We start from the raw sequence: 20,950 nt of genomic DNA on the forward strand, positions 1-20,950 counted from the left end.
CTCTCTCTCTCTCCCTCCCCAGTGGATCTTTCTTCTATCTCCTCTCCAATGGATCTTTCTCTACTCCCTCTCTCTCTTCAAAGGATCTCCCTCTCTCTCTCTTCAAAGGATCCCTCTCCTCTCTCCAAATGACTGTGTTATTTCCAAACCATACATCATCTTACTGAATGAATATTCGAAGCCTACTCCAGTGACATACAATCAAAGTGTCTTGAATGATTCTTTAAAAAGGTTTCCCAGCACGCTGCTCGTACCCTCCAGTTTGTTGTTCGTACTGGTAATTATTTCATAGTTATGTAGCGTTCTGGCAGTCCATTTTCTCCAACTGCTTTGGGGCTTAATATCCTCTCGCCCATAAAGTCCTAGAGTAATTAAGTTTAATTTGTTTCATGCACTTTTTAAACAGTATCTGGGGGGATCTTAAAACAGCCCGATATTACCTTTCCAATTCATACGTTGCATTTTATCTGATATTTTCTTTCAATTCATACATTGCATTTTATCTGATATTTACTTTCAATTCATACATTGCATTTTATCTGATATTTCCTTTCAATTCATACATTGCATTTTATCTGATATTTCCTTTCAATTCATACATTGCATTTTATCTGATATTTCCTTTCAATTCATACATTGCATTATATCTGATATTTCCTTTCAACTCATACATTGCATTTTATCTGATATTTACAATGCATTTTATCTGATATTTCCTTTCAACTCATGCATTGCATTTTACCTGATATTTCCTTTCAACTTTTACATTGCATCTTCCTTGATATTTCCTTTCAACTTTTACATTGCATGTTCCTTGATATTTCCTTTCAACTCATACATTGCATTTTATAACTATACTTGCAGCATCACTACAGAAGACTAGTCTCTTCTTTCCAAGCGATACGATCAGGAGTAAAGAAACTATTAAAAATATATTTCGATGTATTTTAAGACAAATCTACGGACAATATTTGCAGAAATATTTTATGCACCTGGAATTTTTCCAGTTTTCAGCCTACAGTTTCTTCAAGGTTTCTCCATGCGAAGTTAAGAGAAGTTACGAAGTTAACTAACACTTGTGAGAATGTCCTTTAGATGTCGCCGAAACATAGCCCAGAGATGAAGGATACCCCTTTTGTTCCTTGCCCGCTGGGTATTCTGCAAACTGCAAATCAAAGAAAAGATAACAATAGTTCTGTCGATTCACCCTATGGCTAAACTATCTTAAGTTAGCGATTAAATTTATGGCAACAGTTTGTCGATTTACCCTAATGGCTAAACTATGTTTGTTAAACTTGTGATTTATGTCATCTTAAAAACAATTATACTTAAAATTTTGAATGGTTCTGCAATTGACACATTCTAAATCTAACAATACTCTGACTGGAATTAAATTAGCTTACTAAAAATTACAATTTTTAATGAACTTTACACAATATTTTTTCACTAAATCTGACAATCCTATTTTAATGCGAGATTACGTTAATATTGCTTTTAAAAATTAATTTGGCTTAACTCAATTAAAACCTCTTTATGCCAAAGTTACGCTATTCACATAAAATTCATTGAACATTTAAAAATACTAAATGCCTATTCCTACCACTTATCACCATTGACCTTAACATAAAGATCGCTTTAAATATAAAAAACTTCTCAAATACTTCATGGAAAGTCCTTCGACCCGCCATAAGAAATCATAGGGAGCCATACTTCCATCACTCCAGGGGCACCGCCCCTACGGCGATGAGGAGGTTTAGAGTTATGACATATAAAAGGAGGGTGGGGGTCACATACTTACCATAGTCTCCCATCTTCTTGCTCACCCTTATAGAAGATGTAGTTAACGTGATTACTAAAGGCAGCAACATCAGCTCCTGTGATAAGGAAATTAATATTATGTACAAATTTCCATTCAAGCAAAAAATGAAATTAAACTAAAACAACGTCAAACAAGGCATCAGAGATTTGGGAACTAGGAACCAGTAACATTAAACCAGGTATCAGTAACATTAAACCAAGAATTAATAACATAACAGGAATCTAACATTAAACCAGGAATTAATAAATTAAACTAGGCATCAAAAGCATTAGTTGCAGGTCCACAATAATGTAGCTTGTGAGTATATGGTCTTTAATGGATATTAAAAGCTTTCGAACCTTGTACTAGGTTCACCTTCAGTCAAGTGACAACTATGAAAAGCATAGTCACAAAAAATGCCAAGTTACTGCATTAACGTGAACCATAAAGCAATAAAATAAAACAATAAGACTTTTTAAAACACTTGTCCTACCTGTAGAGACCTCCGAATACCACTGGTTCCGCTTCAAGCCCACATTTATAGGCCTACGTTATTCAAACTTCCACCTACGAATAAACTATTACTCTGATCCAAATAGGCAGTTTGGCTTCTCCTGACGTCACAGACCAGCCAAGGAGAGCGGAACCCTGGGGAAACTGCTTGACTCTCAAGGAGCTTAAAACTAGTTCCCGTCGGAAGAATTCAACGGAAACGCTGCAGATCACCACCACAGTACGTTAAAAGTAAATGTTTCAGACCATCTCGTTTTATTGAATGGAATGGAATACAGAATTTAGGTGAACGGCCAAGCACTGGGACCTACGAGGTCATTCAGCGCTGGAAGAGAAATTGACAGTTAAAGGTTTGAAAGGTGTAACAGGAGGAAAAAACCTCAAAGGTGTTTCATTGATTGATTTGTTAGTTCTTTCTGGCGTCGCAACGAGGAGGTTATTGACGCCGCCTCAAAGGTGTTACACTATGAATCAATTGTTGGATGGGGTGGAAAGTAAGATGGAAGAAAGATAATACGAACGGAGGTACAGTAAAAAGAATTAAGCAGGTTGCAGCTAAGGGCCGAAGGGGCGCTGCAAAGAACCTTAAGTAATGCCTACAGTGCACCGCGTTTAGGTAACTGATGGCGCTACACCACTACGGGGTCTCGTTATATTGACTTATTTCCTACGTTCTCTATCCGTCATTCGACTGACGTCATTTTGCTTAAACGACTTTGATTGAAATTATTATTATTATTATTATTATTATTATTATTATTATTATTATTATTATTATTATTATTATTATTATTATTATTATTTGTAGAATCAAATTTTTAGCTGTGACATTAAAAGGGGAAAGTGGTGATGTTCATCATTATTGTATTTTATTTAGTAGTTTTTTTTCATTACTTTTCCCTAAACGAAACCGAAATACATAAACTTTTTTTTTTTTTTTTTTTTTTTTTTTTTTTTTTTTTTTTTTTTTTTCCATATTTGAACTTTTACCAGGAACACTGACGGTGAAAGAAAAAAGTGATGACGTATTGTTTTTTTTTTTAATAGAAGATTATTTCTCTACTTCCCTTTAACGAATTTGAAATAAATGCCTTTTTGTGGCTGATTTTAAACTCAATATTTTTTTCACACATTTGAATTTTTCAGAAACATTCACCATGTAAAAGCGATGATTGTCAGCATGTTTTTTTTTTGTAATGTTTTTTTTTTTTTTTTCATTTCGTAGAACGTTTTAACCACTAATTTTCCATATTTCAAGTTTGAGAAACATTTCGGTCCAGGGGGGGGGGGGAAAACTATCACGGACGTCCCACGAAATTTCGGAAAGAAAGTCCTGAAAAAAATATTATAAAAATGAACGATTTAATCCGACAAAACCCCCAGCGGGGTTTGTGCTTTTGCCCGAGGCAGAGGTTTTAATCTCATGCGTAGGATATCCTCAAAAACATTTAGTGAAAGGTCACATGAAAATAATACTACATTACTGAGGGTTGGCTTTTGATAGATGACAGAAATACTTAAAAGTAACTTATAAAATTCAAAATATTATCAAAATCACGTAAACATATGAGTTTAATGTACAGGTTGGTCTGAAAGTCTTGTTAGCCCTACCAAAAAGTACAAACAATAGAGGTACAAGTATTGTAATAATACAAAATACATATCCTGGATTCAGCTTATTCAATGTAAGGACAATAGAACGAAATAAGAATACTGAAACAATAGAAGAACAAGAAATATAGTAATAGAGAAGAAGATATACTGGATTCAGTTTATTTGCTTTCAGCCATCTGAAAAAAAAAAAAAAAAAAAAAACAACAATATTAGGACGAAAAATCGTGAAAATTAAAATAATATTTAGGGGTAACAAAGAAAAAACTGAATCCAGGATATGTATTATTGCAATGCTTGTACCTCGTTTGTTGGTACTTTCTGGTAGGGGTAACAAAACTTTCGGACCACCCTGTATAATTGAATGTTGGTCGTTTTGATATATAACTAAAATACTACCATTCAATCATAAAATGACGTGTTTTGGAGATGGAAGAAAGAGTATATGAAAGGAGGTACAGTAAAAGAAACGAAAGAGGTTGCAGCTAGGAGCCGAAGGCACGTTGCAACGCTCCTTCAGTAATGCCTGCAGTGAACTGTAAGGGGTGCACTGACGGCACTACCCCCTGACGGGGTTTTTGCATCATTGCTTTCATTCGAAACTTCAAGACTAAAAGAAAATTCGCTTCTAATTAATTCCTTCTTATTATAGAAATATTATCAGAAGGTTCTTCACGATCAAAAACAAAAAAAAAGCCGAAATTCAGGCGTTATATTCACAATGGAAGCTCATTTTTCCGGAGTTTCTGAAAAGCGCAATTTCTTAACGTGAAAAAGCATGATATTTTATTTTCCATCCATCTAAAAACTTCAACGGGCAGAAGGAGGAGGAGGAAGTTTTTGCAAAATCGCTCTTTAAAGCTCGCGATTCGAAAAGCTGTTCCTGAACGCGTCGCCTGGAATCGTGGAGAGAGGTTCTGGCACGGAATCCAGGGAAACATATATATGTATGTATATATCTATTTTTTGGGGGACATATTTTTGATTTGTGACATACCCTGGCTTTTAGATTTCACTTGTTTTACAGAATACAAGTTCCCTAAAAGCTGCAAAATCTCGAAATGAATAATGATTCACGTTGGCAAAAAAAGTTTTTTTTTTTTTTTTTTATTCTGATCCGTCATTTGGAATTTTCGCTCCTGCAATTCAGATACGTCGAAATGAATGATGAAAGAGTTAAAAAAAAAAAGTGTCATTTTGAGCGTGCGTGTGTGTGAGTTGATAGCCCGAAATTTTCTGACAAGAGTACCAGTGAAATGGAGAAATAATTCAGGTGTGTCCATTTCAAATCAATAATTATTTTATCATTGCAAGGAGATAATCCAGACTCAGAAGGCCAAATTAACATGAATCCAAAAATACAGCGTTTCTAAACCGTCTTTCCTTAGGTATAAACAAGGCGTGATCCGACTTCCAGCTTACTCGAGGCACATACTGAAAATTACGGCCAAATAGAGCGTTGCTTCACCAACGAAAATTAAAATAAAAAAAGTTATATTTTATTAGAAATAGTTATGCTGTACTGTTTAACATGCACATTATTTATTTTTTACATTTTCATTCTAATAAATAAGTAATAAATATCCTATTATAAAATTCTTGTATCTTTAACTCAAAGCGAAACACCTTTTTCAGACCTTTTTAGGATCATTCATAGACCTTTCCTACCCCCAACAAGAACAACAACAGCACGAACAACAACAACATAGAAGCTTGTAGTCATAATCCCCGGGTAAGTGAAATATTCTTTAGTGAAAATTATCAAATAGTAGGTCTTTGTTGCAAGAAAAGATAATGCAGACTCAAAAGGCTAAATTAACTAAACCTTAATTTTTAAAACATACAGAGTTACTAAGCTATTTTTCAGTTCGTAAAAATTTTTTTTAGCAAAAATAATAAAATATATATCTCTTCTCTATCTCTTCCATTTCTGTCAATCAGAATCTGCCACCAATTATCTCAAACTCGTTTTCTCCTATTAGAGAATCTTCATTTTTAATAAGGGTCTATTTCACAAATAATTTGCTAGGGATCGAACCCGTGCTGTCGAATGAACGGAGAACTAAAAGATGTAGTTATTATTCCTCATAAGAAGGAATCATACAGTTTTTTCCATTCGTTTTTTTTCTCTCTATTAATCAAATTGTAAGTTGTGGTCCAATACAAGCTACCGTGGTCGTGTCTTGATAACAGATTTACTTTCAAATATATAGTATATATATATATATATATATATAATATATATATATATATATATATATATATTATATATATGCATATATATATATATACATATATTATATATATATATATATATATATATGCATATATATATATATATATATATATATATATATATATATATATATATATATATAATATATATATATATAATGTATGTATATATGTATATATTTATATCATATTATAAGATATATTATACGATAGATATAAAATAGAGAGAGAGAGAAGAGAGAGAGAGAGAGAGAGAGAGAGAGAGAGAGAGAGAGGATGTGTAAATGAAAAAGAGGTAATTTCAGTTTCAACATTTATCTTTTACAAACAGCATTTACATTAGATTACAAAGTAGAGGAATAAATGAATCTACAAAGGATTTACAAACAATTATTATCATCCACAATTATTTTTCGTTCCACGTAAAATATTACCACTATAAAATTAAAATTAAATTTAATAAATTATTTTCATATTTTTGACATTGTTACATCTTTCGTTCCCTGGAAAACATCACCTAAATAGATTTAAAATTAAAATTATAAATCATGAACATTTCTTTGAAATTTATATTTTTCGTTCCTTGGAAAATATCACTTAAATCATTTTAAAATTTAAATTAAAAATAATTTACATTTCTTTGACATTTATATTTTAAGCTCCGTAGAAAATATCACCTAAATAAATTTGAAATGAAAATTAAAAATCATTAACATTTTGACTTTATTGTTACATTTTTCGTTCCCTGGAAAACATCACCACTATAAAACTAGTCTTAGAAATTATTATCATGTTTTTTACTTTGTTACATCTTCGTTACAATAAATTTAAAATTGAAATTAAAAATTACTATTAGTATATTTTTATGTCGTTACATTTTTCGTTCACTGGAAAATATCTCCTATAAAATTAAAATCATAAATTATCATCCGTCAGTTTTATTATTTCAATATCTGCACAATATCACCGCTATAAAATTCAAATTGAAAATTATTAATATATTTTTGAGTTACGTTTTTCATTCCCTGGAAAATATCACCGATATAAAATTTAAATTTAAATCTATTATTCGACAAGTTTATCATTTTAAACTGCACAATATCACCATTATAGTATTGAAATTCAAAGTTGATTATTTTATTCACTGTGAAATATCACCATTATAATATTGAAATTCAAAGTTGATTATTTTATTCTTGCGAAATATCACCTTTATTCAAATTACTGTTATATTTTTCGTTCCGTGGAAAATATCACCGATATAAAATGAAAATTAAAGTGAAAATCAAAATGTAAAACAAAAGCAATTAGGAATCGATTAACATTTGTTTATTTTCAGCTGCGTTGGCCGTTGTGACGAAATAACCAGATATCCCCCTTTCCAGCCCAGTACTGTAGGGGAACATATGAAAAGGGGCAGGAACGAGGGAATAAAGGGCTGGGGGAGGGGGGGTCGTGAATAGGAAGCAGAAAGAGAATTATATAAACAAAATCTTAAGGAAAATTAAAACTTGAAAAAAGTTAGCGCAACAGAAATATAGAGTAGGTACTTTAATCACGATATGAACTGAAAGTGATTCGTCTTTCTTTTAATAGTAAAATCATTTGTGTCATCTGTTAATGTTTCTTGAGTTTAGTTGACCTCACACTCAGAAACAATATACAAAATAATTACATATATATATATATATATATATAATATATAGATGATATAGAATATGTATAGTAAATATATTATGATTATATAGATTATATATATATATTATATATATATAGGATATATATTAGATATAAGATAATATATATATTAATATCTATATACAACAATTATATATATTAATATATAATATTATGATATATAAATATATATATATTATATAACATATATTATAATATATATATATATACATATATATAATATAGATCATTAACTATATAATATATTATATTATGAGATAATATATATATATATATTAGGGAATATATAGTTATATATAATTAATATAATAATATACATGTCATGTATCTATGTCTGCATTTAAATTGGTGATATTTATGCTATGTAAGTAATGAAAGCTGCTGCTGACTGACTTGATAACAGTGATTAAGCAATTTTAGACTCCGTGAATAATTAATTAGCTTTAAGGTCTCCTTTTGTATTGCTTAGTTCCTTTCTTTTCTGTCTGCCCCAGTTGCTACCAGACTTTCTCATTTCCACTTTTTTCCCTTTTTTATCTAAAGAATCTGTTGAACCCAAAAGCAGTTCACACCAATAATATATATACATACACACTTCCTATTTTCGTCTGCAACCTTACCTCGCACAGCGAAGACCACAGATTCAATTCAAAGATGTTGCAAACAATAACTTTCTGAAACGAGATGGCTACGAATTCGAGTCCGCTTTGCATATCGCAGACACTGCTGACACTTGAAGCGCATGCGTCCTGTTTACGAAACACCAAGCTTAAACCATACATCTTTGGCCCCCGAACCGCGCAGCGAAACTCGCCTAACTGGACGAGCTGGACTCAGCAATTGAATAAAAAATTTCATATTTTGCAAAGCTTCACAAAGGAATATCACGTTGTTGCAAAGCTGACTCTCTCTTTCGTGAAGCCATTTGCGTCTGTGTGTAGGCAGCCATTACTTGAACGAGCCAACAGGGGGGAGAGAGTTAACTTATATGAAGCCGAAACTCGGAAATCCAGAGGCGGTGGTGGAATTAGACCAAGCCAAAATGAAGTCATCATCCATTTCGCTTTCATTTGAGATGCACAAATTTCAAAAGGATCTGTTAACGCTCGATGCTGATTGGCTTCAAGCAAAACATAATATAGAAGTCCAGGTGGTAAGCACTGAAACTATAATATTCCATACAGCGGTATTGGAAGGGAACGAAACGACATGTTCAGAATCGACCGTCCAGTATTTGGTGTCGCTGAAATGTGTGTGTGTGTGTTTGTGTGTACCGTATCAATAGAATTTTATTGAGGGGGTGAGGGTACGAATTGGCAATAGAGCTGTTAAGGGATACGACCATATGGACGCTTCTCTATAGTAGTTGTAGTGCTGGATCAGGTGTTCCTCCAACGTCCTAGTATGAGGGTCATTTTATATTTTCCTGACATCTGAGGACTGCAGACAGTATGTATATATGGTATATTATATACATTATATATATATATATATAATATATATATATATAATATATATATATATATATTTAACGTATATATCATATATATACATATATATATATATATATATATATATATATATATATTACGTATATATATATATATTTAACTATATATATATATATATATATAGTATATATACATATATATAATTCTAACATATATGTATATTAATATATTATAATTTACGTTATTATATATCATATCTACAAATTATATGTATATGTTTACGTAATACAAATATATTTCTAACTATATATATATATATATATATATATATATATATATATATAACATATACAAATTATCATAGCATCATAAACATACATACATACATACATACATGCACGTGGGCTTATGCAAGATGTCTTCACCGTCATACAAAAAAAAAAACAGCATATAAAAATAAATTCTCCCAAGCTGAAACTCAACCAGAAAAACGCATTCCCAGTCATCTGGACAAACCCAACCCCCACACAAAAACTCAACATTATTGTATATATCAGTCATAAAAAAATTAAATCACAATCCGCCTCCGGCAAATGATAAAGGAAATAAATAAAATGAGGGAGAAAAAAAAGATTAACAGAGGCTTTGGTAGACACTCCAGGCGAGGATGAAACAGAAGACAATTAGGAGAACTGATCCAACCACCTATTCTTTTTATACTCCTTCCTCATGAAAAATACCCAAAAATGGAAAAGTTTGCGGAAGAAAATTAAAAAAAAAAAAACCAAGAATAATAGTTTTGGCCAAGAAACGTGGGGAAGAGGCAAGAGTGCTAAGAACTCGATGACATAAAAAAGGAAAAAATAAAAATGGCTTCCTGAAAATAAACGAGATACGTTCCCCGTCAAGGAGGTAAAAACTGACATTTTTATTTTAGTCGGGCGAGCAATGCCTGATACGAAGAAAGCAGAGGGAACTTTAGCGTTAAAAATAAAAGCCGAGGACCTTCTGCTTTTATATACGTTTTGCGATTTGCTAGCTTCTTTTTTCAACTTAATTTCGAAGAGAGAAGGAAAATACGATTGAAAAAAGGAATGGCTTGAAATACAATTTAAAAAAATGAAGGGTTAGAAAATATAATTGAAAAAAAATGAAGGGTTAGAAAATACGATTGAAAAAAATGAGTGCTTAGAAAATACGATTGAAAAAAAATTAAGGGTTAGAAAACAGAACTTTATCGTTAAAACTAAAAGCCGAGTTCGTTCTTTTATTTTACGTTTTGAGACTTCTTTCTCATTGTCTAATTCTGGAAGAGAGAAATAAAATATGCGGCTGATAATGAACGGCATGTAAATACCATCTAGGAAAAAAAAGCCATATCAGGGCACGTAACTGGAAATGTTACTCGGAATAAATTACTCGGAATGCAAAGAAAGTTAAGTTATTTTGTCCCTTTCACTGTAAACATGACTTTCTGAAAAAGAAAGTTTGCGAGTTTGCTTGTATTTTTTTTTACCAGTATCATCGGGGATACAAAGAATTGTCAGCACACGTAACTGAAAGCAGTTACTTAGAATGAATTTCTCGGAGTAAAATGGGGGAGAAGTTGATTGTTTTGTCCCTTCCACCCGAAACATACATCCTGCAAATATATCAGTCTCTTGGAAACAGAGAACGAACACTTTAAGAATATATTTTTTTCATTGTCTTTTTATTTCTTTTCATTCCCTCAAAAGCAATTACAAACGCCCAAAGTAAAACCGTAATGAGATGGGCTTTCCTTGGACCACAAGACAATACTTAGCTGTTTCAGTCAGTTTCAATAATGTGGTGAACTTTTCCAGCCTATGTAACCTTACATTCTTTCCTGAATCTATTGACGTGTCAGTTTTCGCATAACGAATATACTACTCCCATAAACAGTCATGCTAAATAAGATTATTTTCATCATCATCATATAAATAACCAGCAGACGTCATCAAGTCGTCCCATGCCATACAAACATTCTAGAATTCTAGAATAAGCTGAACACAGATTTGAACAAATAAGTTGACGAAGGTTCTGGAATAAATTGTCTAAATATTCAAGAATTCTAGAATAAGCCGAACAAAGATTTTAATAAATAAGTTGACGAAGGTTCTGGAATAAATTGTCTAAATATTCAAGAATTCTAGAACAAGCTGAACACAGACTTGAATAAATAAGTTGACGAAGATTCTGGAATAAATTGTCTTATGATTTTAAATCATTAAGTTGGCAAATTAACGACTTTGTTAATAACTCTCAGCTGTGATTTCCTACAACGAAAAATGCTTAATGGCATTATACATTACAGATGTGAAGATCTGCTTTCTGTCAAGTATCTTAACATTTTCATTTTGCAGAAATCTAGATTCGTTCCCATGCCAGTGTCCTGGGATTCTCGTGGAGCACTTACTGATATTTTCCAATTTTATCTAATTTCCTTCGACCATTCAAGACGTCAGTACTTATATAAGCAAGGATATTTAAATTCTCAAGTGACACTTACAATTCATTCAGCACTTTCTGGTATTTTGTAATTTTATCTCATTTCCTTCAACCATTAAAGCCATCTTTGCTTATATTCTAACTCTGGACGTGACACTTCAGACTCACTCAGCAAAGACTTGTAATTATCACAATACAATTTCTGCTAGCGGTTACCCACACTGCTCCAGACTGTCAACAGACTCCCATGACACTTCCTACTACCAAATACTTGGCCATTTCATCACCAAACGTTGCAAAAGTAGCATGTAGTCATCATTGGCAAGAGGTTTTAAAATCACAGAGGCCATAACATGAATTATTTATCACTGGCATTATTTTTCTCTAAAGTCTAGGACAGGAAGGCACATGAAAACATGACAGTTAAAGACATCTATACAGTCAGACGCTTTCTCCTTCTTCTTCGTCTTCTTCTTCTTCTTCTTCTCAAACTGGATGTCCTGCAGACTTCCTCAACGGACAAGGCCTTGTCCCATCTATCTGACGGTGCTCGACTATCAGACCAAACACGAACGAAGAAAACCCCAACGACCCAAGAGACCAAATATGAACACAGTGTCAAAATCTACGTATGAGGGTAAGTCGCCACAAGAGGAGACGCCGACTTCCTTTTATCTGTAGGTCTCGGCCTCCCGAAGACTCGTGGAAGGACAGGACGCCGCCCTGGAGCCGTCGTTCGCGGCCGAGGGAACCGTCCCCGAAACGGCGAGGGGCGGGTCAAGGACCCCTCGCTTTTTGGAGATCGCCGACGCCCTCGGAGGCCCCTGGCCGCAACAGAACGGCGATATCGACGGGAGGGGAAAGAGGATGATGAGGACGAGAAGCGTCAGAGGGGATGCCCCGACTCCGGAGGTCCTCCTGTGGATGCTGGAGGCAGCGGATGTTCCGTTCTTGTGGTGGATGGCCGCTGGGTGTTCACCTGCGGGAGAGAAACATCAATTCAGTTCCCCACCTACGGGAGAGGTACCTCACTTGAATTCGCAGCCTACGAGACAGAAACATCACTTGAATTTCCCACCTAAAGGAGAGAAAAATCGCTTGAATTCCCCATTTGCAGGAGAGAAACATCACTTGAATTCCTCACCTAAAGGGGAAAAATCTCACTTGAATTCCCCACATGCAGGAGATATATACCACTTAAATTCTCCAGCTTCAGGAGCGAAATATCACTTAAATTCACTTTACCTCCTGGAGAGAAAAACTACTTTAATTCCCTCACTACATCACTTAGAATTCCCACCTATAGGAGATAAACATCACTTAAATTCTCTACCGGCAGGAGGGAAACATTTAAATTCCTCACCTGCAGGAGAGAAACGTCACTTGAATTCCATACATGCAGGAGAGAAACATTACATAAATTCCCCACCTACAGGAGAGAGGCATCACTTACAATTCCCCACCTGCAGAGGAGAAACATAACTTAAATTCCCCAGATGCAGGAGAGAAACATCACTTAAATTCCCCACAGCATTAGGATAAACATCACTTAAATTCCCCATCTGTAGGAGAGAAACATCACTTAGAATTCCCAACTACAGGAGAGAAACTAAATTTAAATCCCCACCTGCAGTGGAGAAACATCACTTAAATTCCCCACCTGCACGAGTAAAACATCACTTAAATAATCCCACCAGTAAAAGGGAAACATGACTTGAATTCCACACACCAATTAAATTCCCCATCTGTAGGAGAGACACATTACTTACATTTCCAACATGCAAGAAAAAAACATCAGTTAGATGCCTAACCTGGCAGGAGAGAAACATCACTTGAATTCCCCACATCAATTAAATCCCCTACCTGTAGGAGAGAAACATTACTTCAATTTCCAACATGCAAGAGAAAAACATCAGTTAAATACCTAACTTGGGAGGAGAGAAACATCACTTTAATTCCGCGAAAAACATCAGTTAAATACCCAACTTGGGAGGAAAGAAACATCACTTTAATTCCGCGAAAAACATCAGTTAAATAGCTAACCTGCAGGAGAGACATATTACTTACATTTCCGACATGCAAGAGAAAAACATCAGTTAAATACCTAACTTGGGAGGAAAAAAACATCACTTTAACTCCGCGAAAAACACCAGTTAAATACCTAACCTGCAGGAGAGAAACTTCACTTGAATTCCGCACCTGTAGGAGAGAAACGTCACTTATTAGACCCATCCGCTGTCCCCCACCCCCTCACCACCACCACCCCTGAGGAAGCTTAAACGATCTGTAGCTGCCAGCACATCATTTTTCCTAATGCAGTTTTCATGCGACGGGAAAAAGGATTTGTGTTGTCCAGGATTGTATTTGCACAAATCAGCGCCTCCTTTGGGAGCTGAAGCAGGAAAAATTGCAAGGCAGAAAAAAGATGCTTGACGCTTTCGTTCGTTTCCCGTTGCATTTGCTGCTTGCAAAGGAAACAATTATGGGGCTAAAATTCAAGAGAGTATTCAAACTCTTTTTATTTTCCTCTTCTTCTTTTGAAAAGGAAATAAAGTACAGAATTCGCCCGGCTGATCCTACTTGCTTCCTTCAGTCAGCTGAAAAGCGTATTAGTTGTCCTTATTTCTAACTGTTTGCTATTATTATCAGCATCAAATAAACAATCAATCTATATTAAAAGGACATGAAAACTATTCTTTGATAAATAACAGCCAGGGCGTGCCAAGAATGAATAAGTATAGAGAGTGAACAAGTCTCTGATAAAAATACTGACAGTTTAAAAGTCTGCTATCATTTTAGTCTTCTGTGTTAGAAAAAATCTACTGAGATGGCTTTGTCTATCCGTCCGCCCTCAGATCTTAAACACTACTGAGGCCAGAGGGCTGCAAATTGGCAAGTTGATCATCCATCCTCCAGTCATCAAACATACCAAACTGCAGCCCTCTAGGCTCAGTAGAATAGAGGTGGTCACTTGATCACCTCTGAGGAGCAACTGAGCGCTGCCCGGTCGTGGCTGAGAGTTTCATACAGCAGAAATATACTCACTGGGTATGATATGGACTGTGACATGGTAAGGCTCAGCGTTCGCGGGCGTGCAAGTGTACCGCCCTTCGTCAGTGCCGGAAGCCTTCTGGATGAGCAGCCTGGAGGAGGAAGCAGCCCCGTGCTCCGTGACTACAGTGATCCCCCCACGAGGCGAGTCGTAGGAGAGGAGCTGAGGGAATGGCAGAAGGAGAATCAGTCAACGTAGGATATTCAGTCCAGAACATCAAACATTTAATCCTCCAAGACATCATCTTCTCTGAGGAAGCATTCAGACATTTCCTTTCCCAAATTTCATCCTCTCTGAGGAAACATTCAGACATTTCCTCCAAAATGTCATCCTATATGAGGGAACATTCAGACATTTCTTCCCAAACGTCATCCTCTTAAGAAACATTCAGACATTTCTTCCCAAACGTCATCCTCTTAAGAAACATTCAGACATTTTTTCCCAAAAATCATCCTCTCTGGGGAAACTTGCAGACATGTTTTCCCAAAAATCATCCTCTCTGGGGAAACTTTCAGACATTTCTTCCCAAACGTCACCGTCTCTGTAGAAACATTCAGACATTTCTTCTCAAACATCATCCTCTTTGAAGAAACATCAGACATTTCTTCCTAAAGTCATCGTCTCTGAAGAAACATCAGACATTCCTTCCCAAATGTCATCCTCCCTGAAAAAACATCCAGACATTTCTTCCCACATATCGTATCTGAAGAAACATCAGACATTTCTTCCCAAAGGTCATGTTCTATGAGGAAACGTCTTGCTAAATATGAAGTGAAAGTTCAAAGCACTTCCTACAAAAGTACATTAAACTTACTTTATGTATTGAGACTGATTGCAGAAATACCCCTTAAAATTATGGTGATCACAAAAATACCCCTTAAAGTTTGGCTGATTGCAGAATTACCCCTTAAAATTAGGGCTACTGCGGAAATACCCCCTTAAAACTTGGCTGATTGCAGAAATACCCCTTAAAATTTAGCTCATTGCAGAAATGCCCTTAAAATTTAGCTGATTGCAGAAATAACCCTTAAAATTTAGCTGATTGCAGAAATATCCCCTTAAAATTAGGCTGATTGCATAAATACCGCCTTAAAATTATGCTGATTGTAGAAATGCCCACTTAAGATTAGACTGATTGCAGAAATACCCCTTAAAATTAGGTAGATTGCAGGTATACCCCTTTAAAATTAGGCTGATTGCAGAAATGCCACCTTAAAATTTGGATGATTGCAGAAATACCCCATAAAATTAGACTGATTGCAGAAATATCCCTTAAAATTTAGCTGATTGCAGAAATACCCCTTAAAATTAGGGTTACTGCAGAAATACCCCTTTAAAATTGTGCTGATTGCAGAAATAACCCCTTGAAATTAAGCTGATTGCAGAAATAACCCCTTAAAATTAAGCTATCAAGCACTTAAAAAATGACCAAACTTTTGGGTCACTTTTTGTCAGGTTATTTTTTGTCACTTAATATTTACGAATAAATACGCAGGAGTAATCCAAAAAATAATCTGTGATGAGGGGAATTTAATCCCATTATCTGATCGTGTGTGTGTGTGTGTGTGTGTGTGTGTGTTTAGCCTTTCACCTTCACGGGAACCCAAATTGCCCAGAGGTCCCAAAAACTCTTTGGTATATCATTATCAAAATATGAATAATCTAAAAAAAAAAAAGGAATACGGAGCAACAGAGCAAATTAACAAACATCTGGCAACAGCCATAAATAATGGTGCCAGAGGTACGCAGATAATTCAGATTAATATTTGCCGACGAGAACCCAGATGATTATAGGTTATAGGTGCATCGATTACCTGTTAATGCCGATGTAAAGGTTGACTCAAGGCAGCTAACTTAATAACAATACTCTCTCTTCTGCTTCTCTCTCGCTCTCTCTGCTCCTTACTTCTCTCTATCTCTCTCTCTTCTCTCCTCTCTCTCTCTCTTCTGATCATATCTTTGGGAAATTTTTTAAGCAACAAAAAAAAAAAGGTTTTAACAACCGTCAACCAGTAGGTGCATTTCAATACTTCTCAAATGACCTTTTTGCTCAATACTATTAATAAATGATCAATGCTTGAAGTCAAACCGTCAATGCCTTTTTGCCTTCTTTCACAAACATTTAATAACTTGTAAATTATCTGAATTGGGAGATTAATAAACTGTCAATACAGGTATACGAAGATGTTCTGTATTATTGTCCTGACGCTAAATTAATAAATCGCCAATATAGGTGGACAAAGATCTTTTGTATTATTGTCCTAACGCTAAATTAATAACCCATCAATACAGGTGGACAACGATCTTCTGTATTATTGTCCTGACGCTAAATTAATAACCCGTCAATAAAGGTGGACAAAGATCTTCTGTATTATTGCCCTGATGCTAAATTAATAACCCATCAATAAAGGTGGACAAAGATCTTCTGTATCATTGCCCTGACGCTAAATTAATAAACCGTCAATAAAGGTGGACATAGATCTTTTGTATTATTGTCCTGACGCTAAATTAATAAACCGTCAATAAAGGCGGACAAAGATCTTCTGTATTATTGCCCTGACGCTAAAACTTCCACGAGTTAACAAAGGAAACTCGACTGACCTCGTTATGAGGAGGCCAGAGCAAGCTGTTTGTTGTTCACTTCGGGGTCATTTGTTTAGAGATTGCATGAGGAGCATTTTTCGTTTCTAGATGTTCAGTTACGTCAAACTGAATTTAACCCACGTTTACCAAGGACGAGTGTTCATAGTCATGCCATGATTATAGACAGGTATATGGACGCCCTCTAGCTGAATTCAGTTTGTATAAAGTGTTTTCCCAATATTTTTTACTACTACTACTACTACTGCTACTACTACTACTACTACTACTACTATATACTACTACTATTATTATTATTATTATTATTATTATTATCCAAAATATGAACCCTATTCTAAAGGAACAAGCCCACCACAAGGGCCTATGTCTTGAAATTCAAGCTTTCAAAGAATATGGTGCTAATTACGTGTATATAATATATATATATATATATATCATATATATATATATATATATACAATTTATATACATATACACACACACATTATATTTTTATATATATATACATATATTATACATATACACACACACATATATATATATCATATACACATCTATACATACACCTACCATTACTGTAACAAGAACATCTCACCTCTCAATCAAATGTAAACAGAGCCGCTTACCTCTGTCTTGTGGTACCAGAAGATATAGGCCGGAGGGTCCGGGCTGTGGCTAACGACACAAGTCAGGTTGATGGTTGAACCAGCATTCACGTACAAATCTGGCCCCCCCAGAACTTTGGTCTCCGGATCTGTTGAACGAAAACTTGATTAGGTCTGTGAACGAATGGTTTTTTATAGGAATTGGCACACAGACTTTACGTCGCATACAATTGCTCCAGAGGTATGGGTTATACTCTCTCTCTCTCTCTCTCTCTCTCTCTCTCAAAGTATAGATAAAGGTAGCCTTTTTATACAAGCATTTAAAAATAAGTTATATTCACGCTGTTTCACAACTCTCTCTCAAAGTAAAGAGTCTCTATTCACAAGCATATAAACAGAATTGATATTCTCACTGTTCCACAAAACTCTCTCTCTCTCTCTCTCTCTCTCTCTCTCTCTTCTCTCTCTCTCTCTCTCTAAAAATATGGTCTATCTTTATAAATGTATAATAAAAAGCCGATATTGCCGCCGTCCCACAGCTCTCTCTCTCTCTCTCTCTCTCTCTCTCTCTCTCTCTCTCTCTCTCTCTCTCTCTCTTTCTGTTGCAGCTCGAATGAACACACATTAGTTTTATGTAGGCATTTATTAGAACGAATCAGGCAACAGAATGTAAATAAAACAGCTCTGGTTAAACGCGAACAGGTAAAGTGGAAAACGACAATTGAACGAAAATAACATACGAGGATAATCGCCTGCGCTAATATAGAAATGGAATGAAATTGAAGGTAACAAGGTTTATTAGAATGTGTAACGGAAAAAAACCTTTTGCATGTGCAATATGCAACAATTTTTGGCAGTGGGTGGAAAGTAAGATAGAGGAAAAAGAATATGAATGGAGGTATAGTAAAGGGAGTGACATGAGTTGCAGCTAGGGGGCTAAGGCAGGGACACTGCAATGAGCGTAATGCCCACAGTGCACCGTGTCAGTTGCACCGTATGGCATTACGCCACTAATGAATGCATAGGTATACACAGAAATACTGCTAAGGAAAGTCTCCATAAAAATCTATAGTAAACAAGATATATTTACAGCAAAGTCAAATATGAAATCAAACATGACTTGAGAAAAAACTAATCAAATATGAAGTCAAATATGACTTCAAATAAAAAAAAAAAAAAGAAAGAAAGCAGACCGGTACTTTTTCTTTCATATTTCCCAAGCGGCGAGAGTGCTCGCATATGCTACCTCTCATATTGCAGTGTGCTTCTTTATTGCCAATGAAAACCACAAAACACTGCGGGGAAATTCACAGTGTTTTTGCCCCATTTGGAAATGAACAAAGCAACGCAATGAAAGATTAAATTTTCCCTCATAAATAATTTAGACACATGAAATAGCGTCATACAAGTGTGCTTCATTAAATTCTGGGGATGAATGCTGCGTCCACGCTGGAGTTTTCCCGTTGTTTTCATCTTTGTTTTTCTACTTACTTTTTGAGCTTTTGAATTTTCAGAGTGGATATTAAGTTAGATTTTTGCGTTTGCAAACAAAGCTTGTAGTTCGACAACGAATACACACACACACATATATAATAATATAATAATGCTATATATATATATATATATATAAATATATATATATATATATATATATATATATATTATATATATATATATATATAGATATATAATATATTAATATGGATATATATATATATATACATATATATATATATATATATATATATATTATATATATAATATATATATATATATATATGTGTGTGTGTGTGTGTGTGTTTGTGTGTGTGTATTTATGTACGTATAACTGAATCATGCAAATATGAAATGTGATGAATATATATATATATATACTATATATATATATATATATATATATATATATATATATATATATATATATATATCATTCGAGCTACAATGTCCTTTAATATCTAATTCGCTCTACCTCGGAATTGGTATATTTGTTTTCATATATGTATCGAAGGGGAATTTTTAGCTGATAATAATTTCGTCCAATCATGGGATCGAACCACCGTCCAGTGGACAGGAAGGAAATCAGGACGGACAGTGACGTCCTGATTTCGTTCCGTCCACTGGACGGTGGTTCGATCCCATGAGGGGACGAAATTATTATCAACTAAAAATTCCCCTTCGGTTCATATATGAAAATATATCAATTCCGAGGTAGAGCGAATTAGATATTAAAGGACATTTGTAGCTCGAATGATATATATGATATATGAATCACGGTGATGTGATAATTAATCATATATATATATATATATATATATATATATATATATATATATATATATATATATATATATACATACATATCATATATATATATATATATATATATATATATATATATATCAACAAAGAGAAATTGATCTGGACATAAAATCTAGGCCGAAGGGAAACTGAGGGTGAAAAGGTCTGAAAGGTGAAACAGGAGGAAGACTATTTCCAGCTGAGAAATCTGCGATGAAAGACAGAGAATATGAACGGAGGTACAGTCAAAGAAATTATTTCATCTTTCCACAGTAAGAAATACAAAAATTATACATTCTGATAACCAACTCCAAAAGGTAAAGAACATTAATACAGAGAAGGTACCCGGACGCTGCGATAATCAGTGACGAAGTTACGCTGAAGTTGCGAAGTTTAGCTCCGACGCAGAGAAGTTAGTTTCAATGTAACAAAGTCAGTTTCACGGATAAAAAGGGAAAGTCTGCTAATTACACCTGTATACAATCACTGGCCGAGGTAGGACTTATTACTGGGTCTCTCTCTCTCTCTCTCTCTCTCTCTCTCTCTCTCTCTCTCTCTCATATACTACCGGTCTCGCTGGATGGGTAGGAAATCGTATTATTATTATCATTATTATTAT

At 34.5% G+C, this 20,950-nt stretch overlaps 1 protein-coding gene and 1 long non-coding RNA gene across 2 annotated transcripts in view; both read right to left on the bottom strand.

Moving 5' to 3' along the window:
- Positions 1-929: 929 nt before the first annotated feature.
- LOC135196734 (uncharacterized) lies at positions 930-2,430 on the bottom strand. Its single transcript, XR_010310443.1, has 3 exons — positions 2,292-2,430; positions 1,799-1,874; positions 930-1,165 (listed from the first exon to the last, which is right to left on the bottom strand). It is a non-coding gene; the product is annotated as an uncharacterized LOC135196734 (long non-coding RNA).
- A 7,282-nt stretch (positions 2,431-9,712) lies between these two features.
- Positions 9,713-20,950, bottom strand: part of LOC135201168 (tyrosine-protein kinase receptor TYRO3-like) — a 129,438-nt gene continuing 118,200 nt past the window's right edge. The window contains exons 5-7 of the mRNA XM_064230048.1: positions 18,055-18,182; positions 14,821-14,989; positions 9,713-12,754 (exon numbers count right to left, since the gene is read on the bottom strand). Coding sequence (XP_064086118.1) covers positions 12,447-12,754; positions 14,821-14,989; positions 18,055-18,182 — 605 coding nt within the window. The 3' untranslated portion in view covers positions 9,713-12,446. The remainder of the gene's footprint in view (positions 12,755-14,820; positions 14,990-18,054; positions 18,183-20,950) is intronic.

This window comes from Macrobrachium nipponense, chromosome 23, assembly GCF_015104395.2.
Source record: "Macrobrachium nipponense isolate FS-2020 chromosome 23, ASM1510439v2, whole genome shotgun sequence".
NCBI classification, from domain to species: domain Eukaryota; kingdom Metazoa; phylum Arthropoda; class Malacostraca; order Decapoda; family Palaemonidae; genus Macrobrachium; species Macrobrachium nipponense.